This window comes from Phytophthora infestans, genomic scaffold (assembly GCF_000142945.1).
Source record: "Phytophthora infestans T30-4 supercont1.16 genomic scaffold, whole genome shotgun sequence".
Taxonomy (NCBI): domain Eukaryota; phylum Oomycota; class Peronosporomycetes; order Peronosporales; family Peronosporaceae; genus Phytophthora; species Phytophthora infestans.
The window spans coordinates 606,271-630,188 of record NW_003303743.1 but is presented as its reverse complement, the minus strand read 5'-3'; the positions used below and the strand labels follow the sequence as shown (position 1 = coordinate 630,188).

The window sequence follows — 23,918 nt, the reverse complement described above, 5'->3', positions numbered from 1 at the left end:
ACCGACCAAGCGGGGGTTTCAGTGTTCGCACAACCATGCGTGGCAACTATGGTATCTTCCATTCAACTCGTTTTTTTTCCTGTGAACATTTGTGGTTGACAATTGTCTGGATTCGTGCAGATGTGTGGTTTCGAGCGAACTCGCCAGAGCACTACGACAAGTTGTTGCGGGGTGAACGGCCATTAGTCGAGCTGACTATGCGGCAACTCTGCGTTCGTTCGCTTCGGCTGTGTAAGCAGCTTCCAAACTCTCCGATCACGTGGCTCTTCCTGGTTCTTCTCGGTTCCATGGCTGCAGCCTACGGGTGCGTTCTAGAAATTCCTACCGTCATCTCGACTCTGGTACTGAAAGCTCAGTTTGCTTGTTTGTGCAGTTTACTGGTCGACAACTGGGTCCGGGCGCTCTTCAAGTTCCGTCGTGCGCTCATCGAGTCTGTGGGGCCCGACTCGTTTGCCGGGTTTCTATGCTGGCTATGCTGGTGTGTTACAATGGCCATGCTCGCGACTTGCTGCGGTTATTTCATCTCTCCAGCGTCCGATGGCTCTGGGATCCCCGTTATGCGTGCCTTGTTTGCAGGGGTGTACCAGAACCCGGGAGACATGCTGTCGTTCCGCACTCTCGTCGCCAAGTCGCTAAGCACCGTGATCGCGTCGGGTAGTGGCTTGTCCATCGGTCGAGCAGGTCCATTCACCCACCTCATGGCTATGGTCGGCTACCTCATGAATAAAATGGCTCTGTTCCGTCGCGTCAACTTTGGCCAGGAGAACTACAATTTCATTCGAGCAGGTACGATGAGCTGCTGATATCAACAGTTTACCAGGTTTTTGACTGTTGACTTGTGTTTGTGTAGCTGTGGCTTGTGGCACGACTGCCAACTTCGGTGCCCCGCTGGGTGGTTTGCTCTTCAGTATTGAAGTCACGGCCAAGTACTACGAGATCAAGTGCTTGTGGGAAGGCATTATCTGCTCCTCCGTGTGCATTTTGGTCTTCAACGTCATCACATTTATCAAACGAGACGTGCTTTTCGAGCGCACCACGTTCGCTGGTTTCGATATGGACTACGAGATCTTCGCCTTCGTGCTGTTAGGAGTCGTCACTGGCGTACGAACTGGAACGATACTTCGCTCACAAAGTTCCACTAAGTATTTTTTTTTTATTGTTATTCAGATTGGCGCCGGGATCTTCTGTCGCCTCGCTGTGGTGCTTCGATGGGCGCAAATGAGGTTGTTCGCCAAGCTTGGTCTGAATGGACCCTCCCTCAAGCGCCGAACAGTCCACATCGTCTCGATTTGTGTGGCGTCGACGATCTTGACGTATCCTCTGGGCATCATGCGCCTGTCGGATCGGTCGATTGTCAACGAAGTGTTCCGTGACCAGAATCTGAGCTTCCCACAGTGGAAACAGATCTCAGAGTACCCACAAGTGACGCTCTTCGTCTACATTATCCTCAAGTTTCTGATCTCTCTGCTGCCGTGTGGAGCGCCGATCTCTGTGGGCGTCTTCGGGCCTCTGTTCGCAATCGGTGCGGCAGTTGGTCGACTGTACGGAGAGACTCTCATGAGATACTGGAATCCAACACAGTCGCCAGCGACGTACGCAGTTGTGGGGGCCGCTTGCTTTGCAGCGTCGGCTACCCAGACAGTGTCGACGGCTGTGATTTTCTTTGAACTCACGTCTCAGTTGAGTCACATGGTTCCCGTCATGACGGCGTGTACAGTGGCGTATTTTGTATGCGGTGCTATTTCGCCTTCCATCTACGACATCTTGGCGGGCTGGGCGGGGCTTCACTCCGTTTGCTACGACTTGAACGAGCATGTTCTGAGTCAAAAGATTGCAGTGGACTATATGAGTCCTGTGCCAGTTTTCTTTACGAGGGAGACGACGTACGACGAGGCAATTCAAGCTCTGGTAAGGAGATGAACCATGCGTCAGTGGGATTGAAATTATAATATTTACGATCAATTGTGGTGCAATCCAGAATACTCACAAGAAGGAGGAGTATTTCCCGCTATGTGACAGCACTGAGACTCAGCTACTCATCGTAAGTAGACATCTCGTGCGTCCTTGTTTCTGTTAGATGCTCACACGTTTCTCTTGTATAGGGATGCATTCGACGCTATGATCTTGAGATTGCGGTTGCTCGATTCATTGCCGCACACCGGAAACAGGTACGTGTTTGTCATTACGTCTAGTAGTACGGCATATCTTGTGTAATAAATAATCTTGATTTTCCTGCTTTTTAAAGATGCCTGACGCCAAGGACCCAAACGTTTCGCTAAGAGTGCAGAAGTTAGTGTCAAATATTCTCGACATTGACAAGAAGAAAAGCGCCATGGTGGAGGATTATTCACTTGTCGAGTTCCAGCCGAAAGATGCAACCTCGCTTTCGAGTCCGGTATGATCCTTCATCTGTCTTTTATGTTGTCTTTTTATAAACTCTGACAAGGACATTTTCATAATACTTTTCTTAGCTGGAGTTGGGTCCACCATTTCACGAGTACGCCTTCACTTCGGTCCCTATCGAGAGTTATCCTCCTCAGGTAAGAGATTCATCCAGAACGTGTAGCGTTTGGGTTATTCAGACTAAGATTCCTATCATGCCCATAGGTATCTGAGGATGTGAACCTCTACCGGGTTCACAAGATCGCTGCGATGAGCGCGTGGACAAAAGTCTACGTAGTTCGACTCAGCAAATTGCTGGGCGTGATCAACCTCGATTCGTCTCTCACCATGCTACGCAAGGAGGAAGACATGATTATGCTCGCCCCGTAGCCATTTCCATGAGAATCAGAGAACCCATTCAATGCATTTCAACTTACATTAATTGCTGAGAGAAGAGTGCACTACGGTGTTAGCAAATTATAGTTGTGGTTTCTTCGGATTTCATTTCTTCGCTCGGAGCAAACACCTTGTCTACCGGCTTCGTCTCACCGACACCCGAAATGTTTGTACCAGTAGCTTCGCAAGGCGCTGGGGGCGATGTAGGAGTCTTTGGAAACCCAGTCCCGCCTGTAATCGAAGCCCGTTGCTTCGGTGTCCGTCTCCGCTCTTCTCCGTTTGCTCGTAGGGCTCTGACCTCAGGCTTGCGCAGTGGCTCCGCACACATGCAGCAGAAATTGGCGCTTTCTTGATGAAATTTCTGGAAACACCGTACACACTCGAGCACTTTAGTGCATTTGGGACAGTCGACAATCTCCGATGTAGCGGGGGCCGATGGCGGCGCACTTAGTAGCGTGGGGCTGGCGATGATTCCGTAGCCAACAAACATGACGAGAGTGGCTAGAATTCGCCCGACGATCGTCTGGGGGGAGATATCTCCGTACCCCACGGTCGTAATAGTCACCACCGTCCAGTAAAGACTAACGGGAATATTACCAAATTGACGGTCCCCTTCGATAAGGTACATGGCACATCCAATGACGAGGATGACCGTGAACAATGCGACCAGAAAGACGGCAATATTTCGTCGATTGGTATCGATATTTTCGGTCAGAGCAGCGCTTGCATCCACGAATCGAGCGAGCCGCAGCAGCCGGAAGACTCGCATCACACGGAAGATACGCAGAACTGCCAAGTGGAGCAGTGGACGCGCCTCCGGGAAAACGTAGCCGACGTACGAGGGAACAAGAGCGCACATGTCCACGAATCCCAAGAGACTGAAGATGAACTTGCCCGGTTTGCGCAGACACGCGATGCGAAGTCCATACTCGATCGTAAAGAGAACCGTGAAGCCAAACTCCGTTGCCAACAGGTAATTACCAGCTCGGTCTCTAGGAATCCGAACAAAGTTCAACGTGAATAATAGAATTTGTCATCACGAACTTTAGGAAAGCCCTACCGAATTTCTTTCACGCTATCCAGGACAGCTACATTCAAAGACCGTCAATATCATCGGTAATTTTCAAGCAGATAATTGGATATTGACTACGTACCAACCGAGACGCTGATGGTCACTAGACCAATGAGGATGAAGGCCACTCGTTGGCCCATCGGCGTGCTCGTCCTGAAGAGAACCATGTAGACACCCATCCACTCTTTCTTAGCCCCTCCTTTCACGTCGCGGTCCACTAAAATGCCGTTAATCCGAAACTCAACGGGTTCGGCTTCCAGTTCCTCCTCCACTTTCTTCTTTTTCTTGCGTGCCGTCTTGGGTTTTTGACGAGAGGGCAGTTCTCCGATCGGCATTACCCGTTGGGCTTTTCCCTGATCTATTGACTCCGCTGGAGCGACAGATCCATCAGAAGTAGCGTCGTCTACTGGGACAATCTGATCTTCCAGATCACCAGGCGCTAGATCGACCTTGCTGGAGGCTTCATCTCCATCGACAAGCCCCTTCTTTTCTTCCTTGCGACGTAGTTTCCTCTCTAATTTCCTCTCCGATCCCATGTCGATATTCCCACTGTGAAGTGACTGCAGGTGTCGACGGTTTAGAAATAGTTTCCTTACCTTTTCATGAAAAACTGCCCAATTCTAGGAATACAATTTTTTTGTTCATTGCTTAGTTTTAATCCAATTTTTTTTACCGCCATTGAGCACTTGATGCTCGTTTCGCATTTCTACGAAGTGCGTCGGCTTTCAATCGATCAGCTTCGAGTTGAGTCGTTTCATTTAACAGCCACGAAAAGCCTGACGTTGGACTGAGTGTGGGTGGGGGGAGAACAGTCCGACGTTGATCGGGTCCGGCATCTGCTGCCACTGCTAGCTCGAGTACATCTCGAAGCAGTCGACTCTTCATACTGCGGTCCTCGGGTGTCGTGGTCGTAAGGGATGGAGATGCGTTCACTTCCACCAACCACGGCTTGAGATTGTCGTCCACGATGATGTCGTAGCCATAACACTCGAAGCAGTGAGGATCGTTGATGATCACGTTCTGTACTGCTTTGAGCGCGTGCAACATGACACCGTGGATGTCTCGAAGCAGCTTTTCTCCTGCTCCACGGCCGCGTGTGGCTTCGACATAGAGACACAGATTGGACACACTCCATTTCCCTCCGTGGTTACTGTTATAGTCCTCATTGTTCTTCTGCACAGCCACGTTCGTGAGATGCATGAACGGATTGTCCATGTCATCCACAGCAGCCGAGTACTTTACATTGCAGAAGCGAGCAAACCCTTCACGGTACACTAGCGCCTGCATAGGGCGATAGGACAGTACTAGTACGTACATACGCAGATCGAACTTCTTCCCTCCGACAAGCAACGGGTTCTCAATGTACCGTGAGACCACATATCCTTCCTTAATAGGCATGTTCGTCCAGCGTTGGTTGGCCCACTTTTTGGTCTGGGAGAGCTTATTAATGATGAAAATCCCTTTGCCTTGTGCCTGAGAACATGGCTTCATGATCCACATGACGTTCGGATTGCGTCGGAACTCCTCAACAAACAGCGAATAGTCTGCAGGCAGCGTGTATGTAGTCGGGAAAAAGTCTAGCGAGTCGGTAGAGCACAGCGTTGGACTACCCGCTTCTGTCGTCGTGGCGTGAGCTGCAGCTAGCATCTCCTTCCTGTAGCGTTTGATGTTCTTGACCATGAGATCTTTGCGAGTGAGTTCGTAGTGGTTTGGAAAATGGTTGATGTATTGGCCGTCCACTAGGCGCACCCCAGTCTCCGGGTTGAAGATGGTTTTTATAGTGGTCTTGCTGGCCCAGTAGATGTTCCAGTCGTCGCCTTCGGTCTTGGTCCACCCTCGACGCTCAAAGTTCCACACCACCACATTCTTCTCGGCATCGACACGCCACCGGAATTTGCCTGGGACTGACGAAGACGCTACTGATCCAGCAGTAGCTGGCGTTGCAGGTCGACTCATGCTTGGCTCCTACGACCGACTGTTCACGTGCCACAGATTGAATGCAACAAGTGAAACGTTCATTAGAATGGTTTTATACATTTGCAAAGACGCATCGTCTTGATGTTTTAAATGTTTTCCATGGGCAGTTCAGCCGCGCTTGTCTCCGAGGACACTAAGGATCCTGACATGACGCCGGCTTTGTCATCGGTCACAGAGGTCTCGGACATTGAGTCCGGGGATCTGCTCTTGTTGCCACGGAGCTGACGCCCCTGGCGTCTCATGGTGGAGTAGTAGCGGTTCTTGATCGCGTTGTCCGTCCGTCCAGGCAGCAAACGAGCGATCTCGGCCCAGCGATTGCCGATGCGGTCGCGTGTCGTGAAGATGAGTTCGTCTTCCTCCTCTGTCCAGGCCTCTTTGTTCACTGCCGGACTCAAGTGGTTCACCCATCGCTCCCGACATTGTTTCCCACAACGCCCAGGCAGCAGTCGAGATATAGCCGACCAATCGTTGGCCCCCGTTGATTGAATGGCGAGCTCCAATGCTTCGTCTTCCTCAGGGCTCCACTGACGTTTACTCAGCTTGTTATTGGACGTGGACGACGTCTTGACGCGCTTACTCTGCGGTGACATGTCCATCAACATCGCAGCATCGCGTGCAGGCGAGACCAATGCCGCCACTGCTTGAGCCTCGTCACTCTCAGCATTTCGCTTCTTGGCTACTCTGTGTCCCGTTGGACTTGGACCGATGCAGCCTCTGGCTGGGAATCGCGGCGAGAGTCCTCGAAACGCCATTTCGACGCCTGTAGCCATAGGCGAAAGCTGCATCTGCATGTGCATGGACGGGATCTGCATCTGCAGGTCCACGATGTTCATGAGACGAAGAAGGTCCTGCTGTAAGGACAGCACGCTCCTCTTCATAAACTCGCGTTCGGTCTCTCGCTCCTGTTCGCGCTTTAGTAGCTGCTGTGTCAACAGCTCCTGTGCTGCCAAACGATCTCTCAGCTGCTGCACTTCGCTCTCATCATTGTTTTGCTTGACGTCTTCAGGCTTGGGAGGAGTGATATCGTCGTGGTAGGCGAGGGGCTCGCACTCGGGCTGCTGCATGGTTCTAAGTTAAACGGGAACTGCCCGTTACGGTGTCTGTACGCACGAAGCGTCGCAATTAAGATACGTTTTTTTAGATCTGAAAGGTCGGTGGATCGGTTTGTGGAGGGGTAGCTATTTAGCCATCAATCAAGTTGTGGAGGGTTGAAGCCTATTCCTAATATCAAATCAAACGTGTCATGGCGGAAGCAGACGCCTTCATCTCCGCGGCGCTGCAGCAGAGCGGCTGGTGAGTACCTGGTGTATGACCAGCTCCATTATGTTGTATAATGTACTGAGCTTCTCCTTCTGTTGCCTGCATGTGTTTTGACGCTGTGTCTTGGTTGATATATTCAGGTTAGAAGCAGACGCGTCCTGGTCTGTGGCGGATCTTTCGTCCGACGCTCTCATCGTCCTCGTGCTCAAGTTCCTGGCGCGTCTACAGGACGCAGACAACGGCGTAAACTTTTCGCTTTCATGTACAGAGGCCAAGGCACCCGTGGGTGTTGCGGCGCGACATCGCGTGGGCTCTCAGCTCGCCAATATCCTTAAGGTATGTCATAGTTTATAGTGGCTGTCATATATTATACAACTTCAAATATTAATTTCTAATTCTATTATCACTTTTGCAGGAGCTGGGGTACGCTGGAGATTGTGGCTACAACCACTTCCTGTATCCGAGCGAGAAGGAGACGAGGAACATTTTGTCGTGGTTAGTGGGGAAGCTACCGAGGTCCAAGCACGAGGAGAATGAGGACGAGGTCAGCAAAAGTGAAGTTTTGGCCTCAATGGGAGCTAATAGCAGTATAGCGGAAGCTGCAGCTTCAGTCCTGGCCAGTGATCGCTTAGCAAACATTTTCTCGAGCTGGAAACGAGAGAAGACGCTGCATATGTTACCGAATCAAAATGTCCAGGGACTGCGAGGCTTTCAGCGCCTGCCTTTGCAGACTTCTCCACTGGAACTGCCATGGAGCAGACCTGGAAAATCGACACACAATTTGTTTGAGAAATTTTCAAGCGATTCCATCAAGGCGACGTCACTTTTAGAGGCCCTAGCAGTGGCGAAGCGTGGCTCCACAATGTTCCTTCGAGAAGATGAGTTTGACGATGACGTAGAGGAGGATAACGTGGATGCTCAACTGAAACAAGGACAGGTTGAGGGACTTCTGACGGACGCAACAAGAGCTGGAGAAAGTGGCTTCTTATCGCCACAAGAAGCGGAAGCAGAGGACGACGAATTCGCGACTATTGAGCCCCAAACGTTCCTCTCGAGTGCACTTCCGGACGTCCCGCTTTCGCTAAATAATCCATCGTCAGGAACTACGGATACGATGGCTACAGAAGGCGCCACGACGGACTCGACTGGGTCTGCCAGCATCGGAGCAAGTCAATTCGCTGTCTTGCAAACAGCCAACGACAACGAGGAGCAATCACTGGACGAGGTGCAGAAGCAGGTGGATGATACAGAGCGGCGTATTGCTGCGATGCGCAAAGTGCTCGATCGTGAACGTGGACACCTGCAGCAAGTCGAGCAGCACGTTCTCGAGACACAATCCACCGGACAAGAATTACAAAAGCAACTCGCAAGGCAGAAACAACTTCTGGCGATGCTCCCGCAGGCACAAGCGAACATTCTTAAACTCGAGGCAATTTGCCAGTCGAACGCAGAGAAGAAAGTCGAGATATCGCAGCAGATGGGGAGCGCACGAGGACCTCTACTCCTGGAGTATGCTGCATTGGAAGGCCAGAAATCGAGTCGCAAAGCTCGATGTCGCCAGCTAATTCGCGAGATGAAGGCGTTTCGAGCCGAGATGCTCGAGATCAGTGGCATTATTCAGTCCAAGATGGAGAGTCTCAAGGCTCTAGAGAGGGTACAGGAGCGACAGTTGGCAAAACTCGGCCAGAAGAAAGACGCTGATGGCCCCATGACTCGCAACATGTACACGTCCCGTATCATGGATATCATCAAGCAAGTTCACAAGCAGAAGCAGGACATCGCCAAGATCCTGGACGACATCAAGGGGCTTCAAAAGCAGCTCAATACTGCGTCGGAGAGGCTCAAACGGACGGAAGCAGTGGCCGAAGACAAGCTGTACAGCGCCGCCAGTACGAGCAAAAGTACCAGCAGCACTAAAGCAGACGCATACGTGGAATGTTACCGCAAGTTTGCGCAAGTGCGTGAGTTGTTCGAAGAGCTCATTGTGGTCGTGGGGGATGTGGGGAAGAAGGAAAACGCAGCTCGTGATCTGCAAAACTGGATCTCGCAGCTCGAGTCACGCGACAGCAGCAGCCATTTGGACAAAGTACTGGCTGATCTTGAGAGTGTGCGGCTTGAGAATGGCACTCTGCAGAACGAGTTGCGTGCACGGATCGCCTAGATAGGCAGCAAAACATCTTGGTGTTGTCTTATTGACGAGCTTGTAGCAGGAATGGCAGCCATCCGTTGTCAGAAGACCGCGATGTTTCGGGGTCCAGCACGACTGCAGAATAATAAATGATTAGATTGTGTGTAGTAACACACTAAGGAGAGTACGGACCGTTCAACAAGTCGGTTGTAGCCTTGGGTACCAGTTCAGCAGTGACTCGAGTGCTGTGACTGACATCAGGGCTTACATTGACTTCCAATAGCCACACGTGGTGGTGTTCGTCTACAAGAAAGTCGAAGCCCAGCCACTCGAAGCCTCGCTAAGCCATAAGAAACAATTTAGTCTTCAGCTGCACGAGCGATGACAGCTACAGTGTACTGACCCCAACGGCCTTGAGCTTTGGCAGAGCGGCGTCTAGGGTCAACCGCGCAGTGTTGTGCATCTGGGGAAGGATTGTTTCCTCCCAGACATCTCTTCCGTGTTTCTGTCTGCAATTACCAAGAGAAGAAGAAGTCAACCACTGATCCTCGCCCAGTCACGAGGGAATGGCTACCTCAGCGTATCTCGGAACTGGTCCGATGACCACATGGGCTCAAAAGTGTCCACGCTTTCAGCACGGTGGCTAGCAGTCTCAACGTTTTGTTTATCGAGGCCGCGTGCTTCCTCGCGTTCGAAGTTTTGTTGTACCGAGAAGTTGCTGAGGTGTGTGAACCGATCTTGCAGTCGGGTCAACTCATACCTACGAGAGCAGAAACGCAAGTAGCTTTTGTAGAACCAGAACACCGTTGGCTTTGGCTCGAGCTCGGTAATCAGCACCCACTGGCGGATATCAAACTTTCGGTCATTTTGCAATAGCAACGGTCGTTCGATGTACTTTTGCACGATCCACTTGATCTGCGAAGAAGTTGTCTCCGTCCCCTGATCGTCTTGCTCACCACTAGACGAGGTGATCTTCTCTATCTCTTCAAACGAGCTACACAGAACGATGCCTCGTCCTTGGGACAGATTCGACGGCTTACAGATCCACACATTGCCGACCACGTGGAATTGCGGATCTCTTCGCTCCAGCTCACTCAAAACGCCCTCAATCTCCCGTCTCCTATTGAAATCAAGTGAGACTTTCTCCGATTCTGAACCACTCTTCAGCTGTCGCTGCCACGCAACAGCTTCTTCAGTCATCAACTCATCAAGTGTCCTCTCTTTCCTCCAGTTCTTAAAACTGTGATTACTAATAGCAGTTTTGACCAACTTTATTGCAGCTTCCACTTGCTCTGCGTCAACCTTCACACCATTTCTTAGAGTTTCTAAAAGCACAGCAACCGCTTGGCTGTAGTGGAACCAGAACTTAAGCAGCCGACGCTCTTGTGGCTGACTCAGATCGAACGTCCGTGGGAAGCATCGATCTACTTGTATCTGCTCTTCATTGCCTCGTGCGTACAGCAACCGCAAGAGTTGATCCTTCTGCGATAGGGTAATTGAGTTTTGCAGGTGGCTGACGATCTGCTGGGGCGTCACACGCCACCACGAGATCTTGGAGTAGTTAGTCCACTTGAGGTCAAACTTGGGGCAGCCAACGAACGGGAGTCGCCGCCACCCACGTGCCTCCAGCGCTGCCACAACGCTCGGGAACTTGTCGTCGGCAGCGAAGAGTTGTTGCATCAAACTTTTTTTTTTACAAAGTTACGCGATTGGCTAAATCAAATTGAAGTTTGCCGCCAATCAATTAAAGTTATTTACGCAAGCACTCGGAGAGCTCGAATGATCCAAGCCCTTAACTGAGGAAGACTTCGTTGATCTGGATGAGCGTGTAGTCCTCCGCAACGTTAGTGTGTTTGCCAGCTTCTGGGTCGCTGCTGGACACAAAGAGCCGCAACAAAGTTTTAATCAACTTCTCTCCAAAACAGCAAGCAAGCAACCTACCTGCTGCTCATCGCAGATAGGCAACTGTCTTGAGCCCCACGCAGCGCTCGAAGACGAAGTAAATGCTCTTCAAGCGAGGACGTCAGATGAAGAACCTGCATCGACGCCACAGCAGCGTCCACGGACTCGTCTTGCTGTCTACACCAGGCATGCACTCAATGGAGGAAAGGTTAACATCGTTTCACAAGAACACCGTACCTCTTAAGGTCCGTAATGACCAGTCTAGCCAAACTTGCCACCGTCTCATGCTGTTCGTCACTCGAATCGCGACTTCTGTTGATTGCACGGAGCTCGATTTCGACTTCCTTGAGCTGCTTCAATGCCGTTTCCGTCGCTTCTTTAAAAGTGGCAGCTGAGTAGACTAATTCTCTCGAGTGACGACGCTCTTCCTCCAGCTGGCGGAGGAGCTCGTTCTTCTCTGTCACAAGCTGCTGATTGTAAGCTGCTGTATCGAGTGATGCCGCAAGCTTTTGCTCGACTTCTTGGACTCGGATAGCAAGTTCTTGTTCGTGTACCCGTGCTTGAGTGACTGGTATCATCTCTTTCTCCGCCAATGCCTCATCGACGTTCTCTTCCTCCAGCTTGGGGAATTGGAGCGTCACGGCGTTAGGATCCTGTCGCAAGCGAGCCAACTCGGTACGAAGGCGACCATTCTCCACTTCAACGTTCTGTCGGTCTTGTTCCAGAGTTTCCAGGCGGTTGTTTGCCGATCGCTGACTACATTCAATAGCGCGCTCCAGCTCCTTCTTATCGTGTGCCAAGGTCTTCACCTGAGCTCTCAGAGATGTTACGAGGTTTTGACACACACTCGCCATCGATTCCCATTGCTCGTCTTCAACAACGTCGACGGCCTTAGCATCCTCTCCACGTTTCAACTGTTGCAATTCTCGTTCTAGCTCACGATTGGAGCTCTTCATCTCCTGGAGCTCTGCCTCTAGTTGTTGCTTAGCCTCCTTCGAGTCCTGTACCTCGCGACTCAGCGCTTCGGCAGTGTCTCCGAGTATTTCTAGTTCTGCTTCCAGCTCACCAACTCGACGCGAACTCTGCTGTTCAGCAAGAGCCACGCGTGTCAGCTCGGAGTGTGGCTCTTCCAAGGTTGAAGGACTTGTACGAGCACCATCATCGTCCCCAACAAAGTGCCGAAGTATGTAATCTGCTTCCGCGTCACGCTGAGCCTCTTCCGCTCGAGCTATCTTCACTTTAAGCTTCTCCACTTGCCTCGTCAGCATGTCGATTGTTTCTTCTGCTTTCGGGTCTTCGTGGTCGTGGTCAGCCAGCTCTCTGCGTAGCTGAGCAATAGTTTCGTCTTGATCTTTCTGCATTTGGTTCAAGTGCTGCGCCTGGTCTTCCAGCTCGCGGATACGCTCTTTTTGCTCATGTTTGTCGCGTTCCAGCTGCTGAATTTTCACCTGCTGCTTGTGCAGCTTATCAAGGTGAGCTTGGAAGCGACTGGGCAGAGGCAGCATGCTGCTCCTGCTCAAGTTGCCGTGAATGGACTCCATCGTGAACAAGACGACGTGCTTGGGTCAATGCACTTTCCGAGTACTGACATTTGAGGGTCCATAACTCGATTTCGCCTGGTTCAGCGAGCCTCAACAGTAGACAGGTCGGTGGTTTGCAGCAGGGAAAGACGTCGTTATCATGACAAGGACGAAGTTGAAGTCGCTCCATGTCACTATTTTCCTGTCACTGATTCGCGGGTGTCATTGTCAATGCAATGGATCACTGCGGCGGCATGGAGGCGCTGCTGCCTCCTCAGTGGGGCTCTACGCGCCTTCCCAGAGGTCAGAAACGGAGTAGCGCTTAAGCGAAAGCTCTCTCATGCCTCAGACGTCTCGGTTATCAAGTCCGTAGTTTGTACTAATCGCGAGAAAGGCCTGGCATTCGAAGAGCAAGTCGTGACTCTCATGCGGTCGCTTAACTGCGAGCTGCAGGCGACGCAGCAGTCCCGCGACGGAGGAATCGATCACCAGGTGAGGATTACGCTGGAATCTGATGCGTTTTGGTGCTAACGGTGGATGCATTGCAGGGTTCGTGGACGCTACCTGATATGGAGGTGGACGTTGTAACACAGTGCAAGAACGAGAGCAAACCGGTTGGTGTCCAATACGTGCGAGAGTTCCATGGGGTGCTGAGTTTCTTCCCTCCTACCACCGTGGGGCTCTTCGCGTCGGCGTCGGGGTACAGTCTCTACGCCCAGAGGTTCTTCCTGCGGATGACACCCCCTGCCATCTTGTGCTCCATTGATACCGACTCGGGTCGTCTTACGTCTTTCCTGCTTAACGACCGTGCCCAGACGCTGCTGCCCAAACTTACCGTTGGCTCGCTGTTTATGAACCAAGAGCATGTACTTGTGCTCACCTACGGCGACAGAATCCTCGGCTGAACTCGCATTGCTACTCTAGAGGATAATTCCCGTCACGTCGATAGAATCCAGCAACCAACACTCGAGAACGTGATCATAAATGAACAATACATGTGCTCTATGACCCGACAACATCGCGATTCATTCGCGTCCATGGTCGGACTGACACGCTTGCGTTTATTGGACAAAACACTCCGCTAAACTCTATGATTGGTCCATTTGCTCTATCAAAAGCTTGTCACCCTCATTATTCAACAGCCATCGTCAACACGATCGCTCTCGGCTCGGGTGCCCTTGCGAGAGACTCTGATCCCCCCAGTCCGATGGCCGCGTCGTTGGACCTTGCGAGTCTGCAGTCCATGGCACATACGCTCCGCAGCAGCTTTCTAAGTCAGGCATTGGTGCTGTTGCTGCTCGTGTTGGTGTTGCGCTACGTGGCTGCTTCCTGGCGCTCCGGCTTGGCACCGTACGAAGTGCAGACATGTCCACCCATCAACCCCCACGTGCATTATCGCTACGGCGTATCGCAGATGCAGGGGAGACGCCCGTACATGGAGGACCGCCACACGGCCATGGCGGATCTTAACGGCGATCCAAAGCAGAGCTTCTACGGCATCTTCGACGGCCATGGAGGTGACGGCGCTGCAAAGTAAGATGAACAGGTGGTTGCAGCAGAGTGATGGTAGCTGATGGTATTTGCTGTAGCTATTGTGTGCAGGCCATGTGTCAAAATGTGATCCGGGAGCCGACCATCACGAAGGAACCCATTGAAGCGCTGAAGAACGGATTTCTACGCACAGACCAAGAGGCAAGTGATGGTTGCAACGATACTACACTAACTGAACTGTAAATTGACGCTGCATTCGTGCTGGATACAACAGTATTTGCAGATTGCCAACCGCAAGAATTCCGAGGACGGAACGACTGCAGTTGTTGTGCTGACACAGGGCGACGAGATCTTCGTGGCGCATACAGGCGACTCTCGAGCCGTGTTGGTGCATCGCAGTGGCAAGGCGTCGGTGCTGACATCCGACCATAAGCCCAATCGACCGGACGAACGTCGTCGGATTCAAGAGCTAGGAGGATCGGTCGTTTTCTGGGGCGTATGGCGCGTAGAAGGCATCCTTGCCGTGTCTCGCGCTATCGGCGACCGGATGCTCAAGCCTTTTGTTGTAGCAGAGCCAGAAGTGAAGAAGTTTACGAGGACGGAGGAGGATCGCTATGTCGTTCTTGCCAGTGACGGAGTCTGGGATACCGTTTCCAATGACGACGCGGCGCAACTGGTGCTCAAATACGAGGACCCGCAGACTGCAGCGCAGCGTATAATGGAGGAGGCCTATGCACGTGGCAGTATGGACAATATCTGCGCCATGGTCATCGACTTACGAGAGTAAGTGGGAAAAATTACTGTAACTTTAGCTGTTGAGCTCCTAACTTTTTGTATGTTATGGTGATGTGTAGGGAAAAGAACGAATGCGCAGCTAGTGACACATAGTTCGTCAAATTAGTGGTTGGTGATAGAGCGAGGGGATAACAAATTGTCAAAAGTGGCGATGCCAATGGCATGCTCGTTGAATCAACTTTTTGATCGAGATGCGGCCACCTCCTCAAGGTATCAAGTTTATCACATTTGACAAGAAACGAATGGAAATAGCCTCTGATCTCATTATAGATGGGCTCCTAACTACTTAAACGTGGGTTGTATCGGCTTGCAAAGCTCTTTGCGGAATTGCGGATTCACGACGGGGTCCATCGATACAGAAGCGTCTGTAACGTAGCGGGTCTTGACGAGTGCTTCGCTTTCATTGGTCCAACGCTCTCGGTGCTTCTGGAGTTCTTCGCCCCGCATCGTTCGCCCCTTCATCTCTCGTGGTGCTGCGAACTCCGTGGGCTTGCTGGAATTGTTGTATGCCGACTGTGAAATCGATTGCCACGTGCCGGAGCCTCTCGTCTTGTTCGCCCCAACAAGCTCACTGTAGTTGTAATTAGATGTGTCGTTGGCATTGCGAAGTCCTGCACCGAACTCCTGCACCTTGATACGCGCTCCTTCCTGCATCTGGATGCGTGTGTTACTGGTGTAACTGGCACCGCCATCACGAACGTCCTTCACAGCGCCTGGACGGTAGGACTCCTCCACGAAGTTCCCTACAAGCGTTTTGCACTCAAAAGAGCGCTTACCACCCCGCAAGATGTTCGAGCCACCTCCTCCTAGCATAGTTGCCTAATGAGCGGAGTGAGGGTATTCTTCGGCCATTTTATTGCTGTTGCCATTTATATCATCAAGGCGATTTCAAAATAGCTTCACTTTGTGAACACTTTTGATTGACCGACCAGCTGAAGCTTCCGTTGAAGCAATCTGAGCATTTTGGGTTGAAGTGAGCAAATTGAACACTGCTGGCTAGTACTTCGAAGTAGCAGTCAAGAGGCAATTCAGTATTTCAGTCTGTGGGTGATGTGAACCTTATGGATGGGAGACGTAGATTGCAGCCTTTCATTCTACGCTATCAAGCAACCTCTCCCGCTAAAAAGAAAAAAAAAATCAAAGCGCAAAGGAGCTCGTCATCATGTAGAATGAAAACGTGCACCGATCATATCCTGTCTCTTATACTTACTGAAGCTAACGCGTCGCCATTTTGGTTTCATCCGTTTAGGGCTGCAATTCAAAGAGGTGCGGCGCGGTATTTCGCTGGTATTAATAACGGCCGCCGTTAATCCTATTGAATCGCACAGATGGCTTTGACATTCTAGCACGCTTTTGATCCATGCAAACTGTCCCCAACAAATCAGACCTCTCGATCGGCATGATCGATTATCACTCAATCGAATTTTCCTAGCTTACAAATGCGCAGTCATTCTTTGGCAAAAATCACTTTACTGTTAACGCAGCCAACCTCACTTGCCATTCCGACCTGCAGACCGTGCCGCACTCAGACAACATGGGCGAGAGCTTGACTGTCAGGTATGTATCCGCACAAGACACCCGCGCGCCCCCCTTCGCTCTGCAACGCCGAACAAACAAAGGGGAAGCGTCTTCAATTCACAAAGAAAAAATGCTCTAAATCTTTCTCCAATTGTCTGCAGACTCTTCGTGCGCACGCAGACGTACGACATCCCATGTGACCCGCGGCAGCCGGCCAAGTGGCTGCTGATGCAGGCCAAAAACATCCAACGCTCCAGCCAGAAGCACACACCGCCCGAGGACGAGCTGGAGGTGCTATTTAACCGCACAACCCGCCGGGTGATCGACTTGGAGGACTCAATCGGCCGTGGTATCTCTGCCATGGACGTAATTGATGCTCGTACACTGCTACAGACACCTGACACGTCATACAACAGCGCCATGTTCCCATGGCTACGCTCGTATCCGGGCGGCTTGCTCTCATCCGACAAGATCGACTCGTCCAACGGCTTGTTCTTCCAGCAGCTTTACGCCTTCACACTGATTGGCAAACGTACACCAGTTAGTGCGTCACAACGCAAGCAGAAACAGGATCAGGATGCCTTCTTGTCGCTGCTACATACGTACGTCATGGGCAATTACGACCAGGACAACCGATCACAACCGCACCCGACAGGTGTCCGACGAGTAACCGTGCCGGCGTCGCCAGCGTACCCTCCAGAGCATGATCCGAATGGCTTCTCAGACTCAGGATCAGACAGCAGCTTGGAGGACACACCGTCGTACTCTACGCGCAGAAGTGAGAACGTTTGGCCTCAACGTATCCCCGCTCCTTCGAGTCCTGCGCACCAAGTGCCGACAATTCCGTCTCCGTCGGTTCCTCGTCCACAGAACGCACTGGATGGGATGGAGAATGTATTTGATATCGTGTTCAAGCAACAGGCGATCGGTATGAAGCTCGGCGCTGACGAGACGAAGCAGTTCGCGATTGTCAAGGAATGCTTTGAAGGGTCCGAGGCCAAGAGATACCCAGAGATTCGAAGTGGTGTTGTTATCCTGGCCGTAAATGGACAGGAGGTGAGCGGACTTGGGTTGTCCCGTGTCTTGTACCGACTGAGAGAAGCTCCGCGTCCTGTAGTAGTTCGCTTCGGTCGCATGTCAACTCGTCAGTTGCTGGAGCGACGCAAGGCTCATGGCCGGTGGTAAATTCTAGTCAAAGCAGCTAGTAAGGCATCGACGAACGTAAACTTCGGCTATTAAGATTGGATACGGTGCGATTCATAAAGCCGCATGTTGTCAAGGCTTTGTCTTACACATCACGTACCACGTACGGTAGTATAATACTACGTAGTACAAATATTACATGAACACGCAACCGTTGCTGTTAAAAATTGGCCGATGCTACAGTCCATGCGTCGACTCAGTTTAATTTCCATGTAATACTCCATGTAATGTCCATGTGTTCTCTGGATTTTAATCCAGAGTTGTTATGGCAATTATGGCAATCTGACTGGAGGTCTGAATTTTGAAATGATAGCACACGGAAACTTAATATTATATCACAATATACCGCAATCATTACAAGACGAAATGCGATGTCGCGTGTGCCTCAATACACATTAAAGGAGTGTTGGTCCATACTAGCGCAACATTCACTGGGTTCCCAGGCACTCATCTGTCACTATTCTAGTTTCGTTTTCTTCCCTTCCCCCAAGCTCCCACGAAACTATTAATCCACAGAGAATCAGGAACGAATGCACATTCTCGGACGAAACCACGGGATCCAGATGAAGTCGCTGATCCACGGATGATTTTCCACCTGGTACAGTGCAAAACATTGGTTAGTTTAGCCATTTCAAGACACAAAATACAGCACACGTACCCGGAAGTCATCACTCTCAGCACAACCAACGAGCACAGTGGCGATAGCTTCAGTACGAAGACGCAGGAACTTGCCCCATTGAGATCCGTCTAGCATTGCAGGAAGCAGAGGCTCCATTAGTTCATTCGCTATTGGGTGGATATCCTCACGACAGGCTGCTGCAATTCGCGTAAGACCAGACACGATACGGTTCGCTGTCGACCTGGAATATCGATCCAGTTGATTGATAGCCTGACAGAGCGTCACGACAGCAAGTTGACGGCATGTTGCGTACACTGCACTAGCTTCGGGAACTGTGGAGGCTTGTAAAACTTTACGCTACGCAGTACCGTGGAATTAATCCGTTGGGGCCGTCCATCCCTCATTCTATTCGGTATTCCCAGTATAAAAGTACACTAAATCCAGAGCTTCCCGTGCACCGCACGGCATTGTCGAAATAAATTACTTACCACTGTTTTTAAAATCCATAGTGAATGGAAGTTGTTAGACCTTCGCAAACGAAAGTCCTCTGACATCTCTCGTACATACCGGTATACAGAAGTCAGGAGGTCAACCATACGCATGAACATTAGGCGGGTCGATTCCAGTTTCAATAGAAATGAGATTGTATTAGTTGCATTATGGCTTGCTACCGTGAAGCACGAAGTGAAGGATGGCGAAGGGTAACAGCGTTAGACCAATCGGAGTTACGTCCAGCGACACACTCTTGTCTACATATCGCCAAAACCTCAGCATTACGTAGAATCCGCAGTTGTATCCGTCTGTCTGGATCGGTCCATTGACGGACACAACTTTGAAGTCGTCGCTGAGTGTAACGGGGTACGTAGCACTAAGTGTACCCTGGTTACATGAAGTGTGACACTTCACACTTCAGGAGTATGACATGTCATACTCCGGGATATTTGGTACAAGGTACCAAGGTCATTCAAAACCAACCATTGGTTAAATGACATTGCATTTCTATAGGTAACTGATAGTTTGTATTAACCACAAACTTAACCTACCTATAAATATACTCAGTTTACAATCTACCTTATTTAGGTCACTTCGCTCTCTTTAATTAAAGAGGGGACCAGTGAACTGCCGTTCACTGAGAGTTTGTATACTCTCGGAAGATAACTTCCTCTAGCGCAAGGTGCTGTGTGACCCCGTCACACTTGGTAGCACTTGTAGTCAATCCACGCCATCGCGGGTAGACTACCTGAACCTCCGAAGTTCGTTGCCATGGATAGGAACGACTTCTCCCATATGAACGACTCTCAGTTCGAGTCGGTTCGGAAGATGGCAGGCATCTTCGGGATGGAGGCCCTGCAGAGCCTGGTGGTATCAACACCGGCTGAGCAGCTCGAGCGCGTCAATGCATTCGACGCGTACGAGCAGGGCCTCATCGCGCATGTGCGGGAGAACCTGCAGGCTCCGGCGGCGGGAGCAAACCCGCCTCACCCGAAGCCAATACGGCTGAAGGTAAAGCCGTATGAAGGGAAGGAAGGCGAGAACCTTCACTTCTGGGTCCGAGAAGTAGAGCTCGCGATGGACGCGGCTCTGATCTCGACCGAGCAACTGCGTGTTGCTTTTGCACTCTCCAACCTTAGCGGTCGTGCTAAGAGTTGGGTGTACACTCGGGAAGCGACATCCCCTGGATGTTTCACATCCTGGGCTCAGCTGTGCGAACAGCTCCGAGCCGCGTTCCTCCCGGCGAACTACGAGTACCGCCAGCGTTCGCGCTTCCTCGCGTGTAAACAAGGAAGACGCGAACTGCACGAGTATGTGCAAGAGATACGGGAGCTCACGGCGTCCCTAGTGGGAAACCCACTCAATGAACACATCAAGATGACTGTGTTCATGGACGGCCTTCGAGTGGGCCCCGCACGCACTCAGTTGTTCCGGGTGCAGGCAAGCACCCTTGAAGAGGCGATTCAAGTGGCTCTTCAAGAAGAATACAGCCATCGCCAGGCGCGTACGCCGGCCTCAGCGTGGCCTGGGAGTTCCTTGTCGGCTCCCGGTCGAACAAGCCCCAACGGACCAGTTCCCATGGAACTCGGGTCCGCCGAACAGCGTGACATCCGCTGCTTCGGCTGTGGGAAGATGGGCCACTTCAAGCGCGACTGTCCCGCGGAAAGACTCCGCAGACGGTCCTTCCCCAAGCCCGTCCTCAAGGGTCGCTGGCAGAAGCCAGGATCCCGGGGACAGGGGAACGCAGGGAACCCGTAGGGGCGGGGCGCCCTACTGGGGAAGAACTAAGTCTTCGTGATGGGTGCGCGGGTGGCGCGTACCACGGGGACTTAGCCCCTGAGAGTCTTCGCACTCTCGAATCGGCGAAGAGCAGCGGCGGGTTGCTCGTAGTACACGGATGTGTACGGGGGTACGATCACCCCTTTAGAATCTTGATTGACTCTGGGGCGTCGAAGAATTTCGCACGCCGCCAGACGGTGGCTCGTAACAGCAACAAGTTGTCCGAAGCTTTGCGAGAAAGCAAGGGCAACGGGACGGTGTCAGTGCGACTGGCCGACGGGAAGGTCGTCACTGTCCCCAACGTCCAACTGTCAAGTTTGAAGACTTTGACAGCCTCGAACAGTTCACTATTCTCGATATGGATCCATATGATATGATCCTGGGCATGCCCTGGCTTGAGAAGCACGAGCCCTGGATCGACTGGCGAGGCAAGGCAATCGGTGCCAGCCGCCCTGCGCAGTCCGACAGAGCATTGGTGAGTCATGTTCCCACCTCTGTCAGGACCCGGGGCGCCCGCGAGGGCTGCCAGGGTACCAAAGCATCCGGCAGATGCTTGGGAGTCGTCGACGTATATGACGACTCCGAGGATGTTTTGATGGTGGCCGCGCCCAGAAGAGGCGCCGGCCAAGTGGGTAACTTAGGTCCACAGGCGGGTAACTTAGTTCCGCAGACAGCTGCAGCTGTCATGAACACTGAGAACAGCGTGTTCAGAGTGGGTAACAGAGTTCCACTCACGGTCGCCCAGACCATAACTGAAGAGGAAGACGTCGGATACGCTTCCTGTGTGAGTAACACAGTGCCACACGCGGTCGCCCAGACCTTAACTGAAGAGGAAGGCGTTGAACACGCTTCCTGTGTGGGTAACACAGTGCCACACGCGGTCGCCCAGACCTTAACTGAAGAGGAAGGCGTTGAACACGCTTCCTGTGTGGGTACAACAGTACCACACGAGGCCACGAGTGCCTCGGATGTCGTAGCGACGACATCCCTAGACGTGGGCAGCAAAGCTCCCCGTCACAGAAGCCGTCGGCAAAGACGCCACCGCCGCCTCAAGTCGGATCCGAACTTCGTTCCGATCGACGTCGCTTCAAGCGACTCGGAGTCCAGGGCCCGGGCTCCTCCGACAAGGCCGGTGGAAGAGTGTTATCACATCTTCGATAGCGAGACGGGTTTACCCGTCAAGGCATCTGGTGTCCACTTGGAACCGTTGCCAGAGGTTGCAGAGATACTGAACCTCGAGGAAATGACGGCTGAGTCTTTCCTGGCCAACCTCAAGGCTGGAGAGATCGCTGAGATGGTACTCATGAGACCTGAGACCACTCAGGAGGAGCTGAACTCCTCCTCTGTCTTGGACGAGAACGTCCTGGAAGACATGAACAAGCAGCGTCAGGCGCGCTTGGGTTCTGAGATTCTCAAGAACCCCAAGGGACCGGTGTATCCTTTGGTGACGGAGTATGCGGACGTGGTGAATAAACACCCACCGACCCAGCTCCCACCGGATCGAGGCGTACGGCACGAGATTGATCTCGTGCCCGGCACAAAGTATTGTGTCACGAGGCAATGGCCTCTCCCGCGCGAACAGTGCGAGGTCATTGATGCCTTCTTCGCCGCGAAAGCGAAGGCAGGCATGGTGCGGGAGTCGAAATCCCCGCACTCGACGCCGACTTTCTGCGTTCGTAAGCCGAACGGAAAGTGGCGTCTGGTTCACGCTTATAACAAGCTGAACAACGCAACGGTGCCGGCCCAAACACCGATCCCACGAAAGGATGTGTTGTTGAACAACATGGCCGGGAGCGTACTGTACAGTGCGCTGGATTTGGTAGACGGATACTACCAAATCCTGATGCGAGAGAGTGACATCCCGCTCACCGCGGTAAGCACTCCAAGCGGCATGCTTTGGGAGTGGCTCGTCATGCCGCAGGGCTTGTCTAACGCCCCGGCGACGTTCAATCGCCTGGTGACGCAATTGTTCCGCCCTTTGCGTACCTTCGTACAGACGTACTTCGACGACATTTTCGTCCATAGCCGTGCCGAGGGAGGCAAGACGGCCATGGAGGTGCATCTAGGACACCTCCGTCGAGTGTTGGACGTGATGCGAGCGAACAAGCTCTACGCCAACATCGACAAGTGCGTTTTCGCGTCACCAGAGATCAAAGTTCTCGGTTGCTTCGTAAGCAACGTGGGCGTTCGGGCTGACCCAGACAAGGTCAAGGCCATAGCAGCATGGCCGACGCCCCGATCCCAGAAGGATCTTCGAAAGTGGTTGGGTTTGGCCAACTACCTTCACAAGTACAGCGCTGGGTACGCGGGCTTCGCTAAGCCCTTGTCGAGCCTCCTTCAGAAGGACGTCGACTGGCGCTGGGAGCAAGAGCACCAGGATGCTTTTGACAGCATCAAGGCCAGTCTCCAAGAGGCCCCTGTCCTGGCTCTGCCGGACGAGACGAAGCCGTTTAGCGTCGTCTGCGATGCCTCCGATTACGCCATCGGGTGTGCATTGCTGCAGGACGACACGGCTGGACAGGAACGAGTCATCTCATTCCAGTCCAGGCAGCTCAAAGCCGCCGAGCGGAACTACCCTGTCCATGACAAGGAGCTCCTGGCAATGAAATATGCCCTTGTGAAGTTCCGTGTTCACCTTCTGGGCTCTACGCCCTTTGTGATCTACACAGACCACGCGTCCTTGAGGACGGCGACTAACTCGCCTCACCTCTCCCAACGGATGGCGAGGTGGCTGTCCTTCTTCGCGGAATATAACTTCCGCGTCGAGTACAAGCCGGGCAAGCTCAACGTGCTTGCGGACGCCCTCTCTAGGCGTTCCCGACTATGAGTTGGCCCACATCACGCGGGTGACAACGGATCTATATGATCGGATACGCATGGCGTATCGGGGACGATGAAGGCTGTCGCGCCTATCGTCAAGTTCCTTAAGGCCGGAACGAGCGCGAAGTCCGACTGGCTCTCGTCGCGACAGCGCTCACGGCTCCACCGATATGAGTTGAAGGAGGGCCTCCTCTATTATCGGGTGGAGCCCACTGATCCTCCACGGGTGGTCGTACCCAACGACGAGGATCTGAAGTTCGACATCCTCGCGGAGGCGCATGACGCGCCCTCCAGCGGCCACTTGGGCCGCGAGAAGACCTTTCTGTCGGTCTCTCAGTCCTTCTGGAACGCTTCACGGGGTAGTTCTCTGGTGGACCCACATGTACAAGTGGGTCGCCCGGTACGTCAAGACATGTGAAACATGTCAGCGGGCTAAACCCGCAGGGCACTCTTCGGCTCCACTACAGAGCCTGCCCGTACCGGCTGATTGTTGGAAGTCGATGAGTCTTGACTTCATCTTTGGGCTTCCCGCCGACGGACACGGCAACACCGGAATTTTGGTGT

General features: G+C 52.3%; 11 protein-coding genes across 11 annotated transcripts; 5 read left to right on the top strand and 6 right to left on the bottom strand.

Annotated features, from left to right (window-relative positions):
• Nucleotides 1-197: 197 nt before the first annotated feature.
• On the top strand, nucleotides 198-2,772 carry PITG_08758 (Chloride Channel (ClC) Family; the record flags this gene model as incomplete). Its single annotated transcript, XM_002902793.1, has 9 exons — nucleotides 198-304; nucleotides 374-786; nucleotides 851-1,101; nucleotides 1,168-1,908; nucleotides 1,979-2,041; nucleotides 2,103-2,168; nucleotides 2,246-2,395; nucleotides 2,472-2,540; nucleotides 2,608-2,772. 9 exons carry the CDS (start codon nucleotides 198-200, stop codon nucleotides 2,770-2,772), a joined length of 2,025 nt encoding a protein of 674 aa, XP_002902839.1.
• A 305-nt stretch (nucleotides 2,773-3,077) lies between these two features.
• On the bottom strand, nucleotides 3,078-4,386 carry PITG_08757 (Voltage-gated Ion Channel (VIC) Superfamily; the record flags this gene model as incomplete). Its single annotated transcript, XM_002902792.1, has 5 exons — nucleotides 3,078-3,122; nucleotides 3,167-3,770; nucleotides 3,839-3,866; nucleotides 3,933-4,203; nucleotides 4,300-4,386. The coding sequence occupies 5 exons, from the start codon at nucleotides 4,384-4,386 to the stop codon at nucleotides 3,078-3,080; spliced, it is 1,035 nt and encodes a 344-aa protein (XP_002902838.1).
• Nucleotides 4,387-4,519: 133 nt separating this feature from the next.
• Nucleotides 4,520-5,806, bottom strand: PITG_08756 (tubulin-tyrosine ligase family; the record flags this gene model as incomplete). Its single annotated transcript, XM_002902791.1, has 1 exon — nucleotides 4,520-5,806. The coding sequence occupies one exon, from the start codon at nucleotides 5,804-5,806 to the stop codon at nucleotides 4,520-4,522; it is 1,287 nt and encodes a 428-aa protein (XP_002902837.1).
• A 107-nt stretch (nucleotides 5,807-5,913) lies between these two features.
• Nucleotides 5,914-6,900, bottom strand: PITG_08755 (myb-like DNA-binding protein, putative; the record flags this gene model as incomplete). The annotated part of the gene is made up of 2 exons (XM_002902790.1): nucleotides 5,914-5,949; nucleotides 6,001-6,900. 2 exons carry the CDS (start codon nucleotides 6,415-6,417, stop codon nucleotides 5,914-5,916), a joined length of 453 nt encoding a protein of 150 aa, XP_002902836.1.
• Nucleotides 6,901-7,070: 170 nt separating this feature from the next.
• On the top strand, nucleotides 7,071-9,399 carry PITG_08754 (uncharacterized protein; the record flags this gene model as incomplete). The annotated part of the gene is made up of 3 exons (XM_002902789.1): nucleotides 7,071-7,120; nucleotides 7,228-7,423; nucleotides 7,503-9,399. 3 exons carry the CDS (start codon nucleotides 7,071-7,073, stop codon nucleotides 9,246-9,248), a joined length of 1,992 nt encoding a protein of 663 aa, XP_002902835.1.
• An 11-nt stretch (nucleotides 9,400-9,410) lies between these two features.
• On the bottom strand, nucleotides 9,411-10,895 carry PITG_08753 (tubulin-tyrosine ligase family, putative; the record flags this gene model as incomplete). The annotated part of the gene is made up of 7 exons (XM_002902788.1): nucleotides 9,411-9,452; nucleotides 9,505-9,555; nucleotides 9,619-9,724; nucleotides 9,790-9,827; nucleotides 9,924-10,335; nucleotides 10,376-10,388; nucleotides 10,457-10,895. 7 exons carry the CDS (start codon nucleotides 10,893-10,895, stop codon nucleotides 9,411-9,413), a joined length of 1,101 nt encoding a protein of 366 aa, XP_002902834.1.
• Nucleotides 10,896-12,954: 2,059 nt separating this feature from the next.
• Nucleotides 12,955-13,650, top strand: PITG_08752 (uncharacterized protein; the record flags this gene model as incomplete). Its single annotated transcript, XM_002902787.1, has 2 exons — nucleotides 12,955-13,129; nucleotides 13,186-13,650. The coding sequence occupies 2 exons, from the start codon at nucleotides 13,064-13,066 to the stop codon at nucleotides 13,540-13,542; spliced, it is 423 nt and encodes a 140-aa protein (XP_002902833.1).
• Nucleotides 13,651-13,787: 137 nt separating this feature from the next.
• On the top strand, nucleotides 13,788-14,915 carry PITG_08751 (protein phosphatase 2C, putative; the record flags this gene model as incomplete). Its single annotated transcript, XM_002902786.1, has 3 exons — nucleotides 13,788-14,170; nucleotides 14,227-14,333; nucleotides 14,452-14,915. The coding sequence occupies 3 exons, from the start codon at nucleotides 13,845-13,847 to the stop codon at nucleotides 14,913-14,915; spliced, it is 897 nt and encodes a 298-aa protein (XP_002902832.1).
• A 278-nt stretch (nucleotides 14,916-15,193) lies between these two features.
• PITG_08750 (uncharacterized protein) lies at nucleotides 15,194-15,736 on the bottom strand (the record flags this gene model as incomplete). The annotated part of the gene is made up of 1 exon (XM_002902785.1): nucleotides 15,194-15,736. One exon carries the CDS (start codon nucleotides 15,734-15,736, stop codon nucleotides 15,206-15,208), a length of 531 nt encoding a protein of 176 aa, XP_002902831.1.
• Nucleotides 15,737-16,390: 654 nt separating this feature from the next.
• Nucleotides 16,391-17,702, top strand: PITG_08749 (uncharacterized protein; the record flags this gene model as incomplete). The annotated part of the gene is made up of 2 exons (XM_002902784.1): nucleotides 16,391-16,480; nucleotides 16,603-17,702. The coding sequence occupies 2 exons, from the start codon at nucleotides 16,458-16,460 to the stop codon at nucleotides 17,624-17,626; spliced, it is 1,047 nt and encodes a 348-aa protein (XP_002902830.1).
• Nucleotides 17,703-18,164: 462 nt separating this feature from the next.
• Nucleotides 18,165-19,241, bottom strand: PITG_08748 (uncharacterized protein; the record flags this gene model as incomplete). The annotated part of the gene is made up of 3 exons (XM_002902783.1): nucleotides 18,165-18,239; nucleotides 18,303-18,620; nucleotides 19,239-19,241. 3 exons carry the CDS (start codon nucleotides 19,239-19,241, stop codon nucleotides 18,165-18,167), a joined length of 396 nt encoding a protein of 131 aa, XP_002902829.1.
• Nucleotides 19,242-23,918: the final 4,677 nt, after the last annotated feature.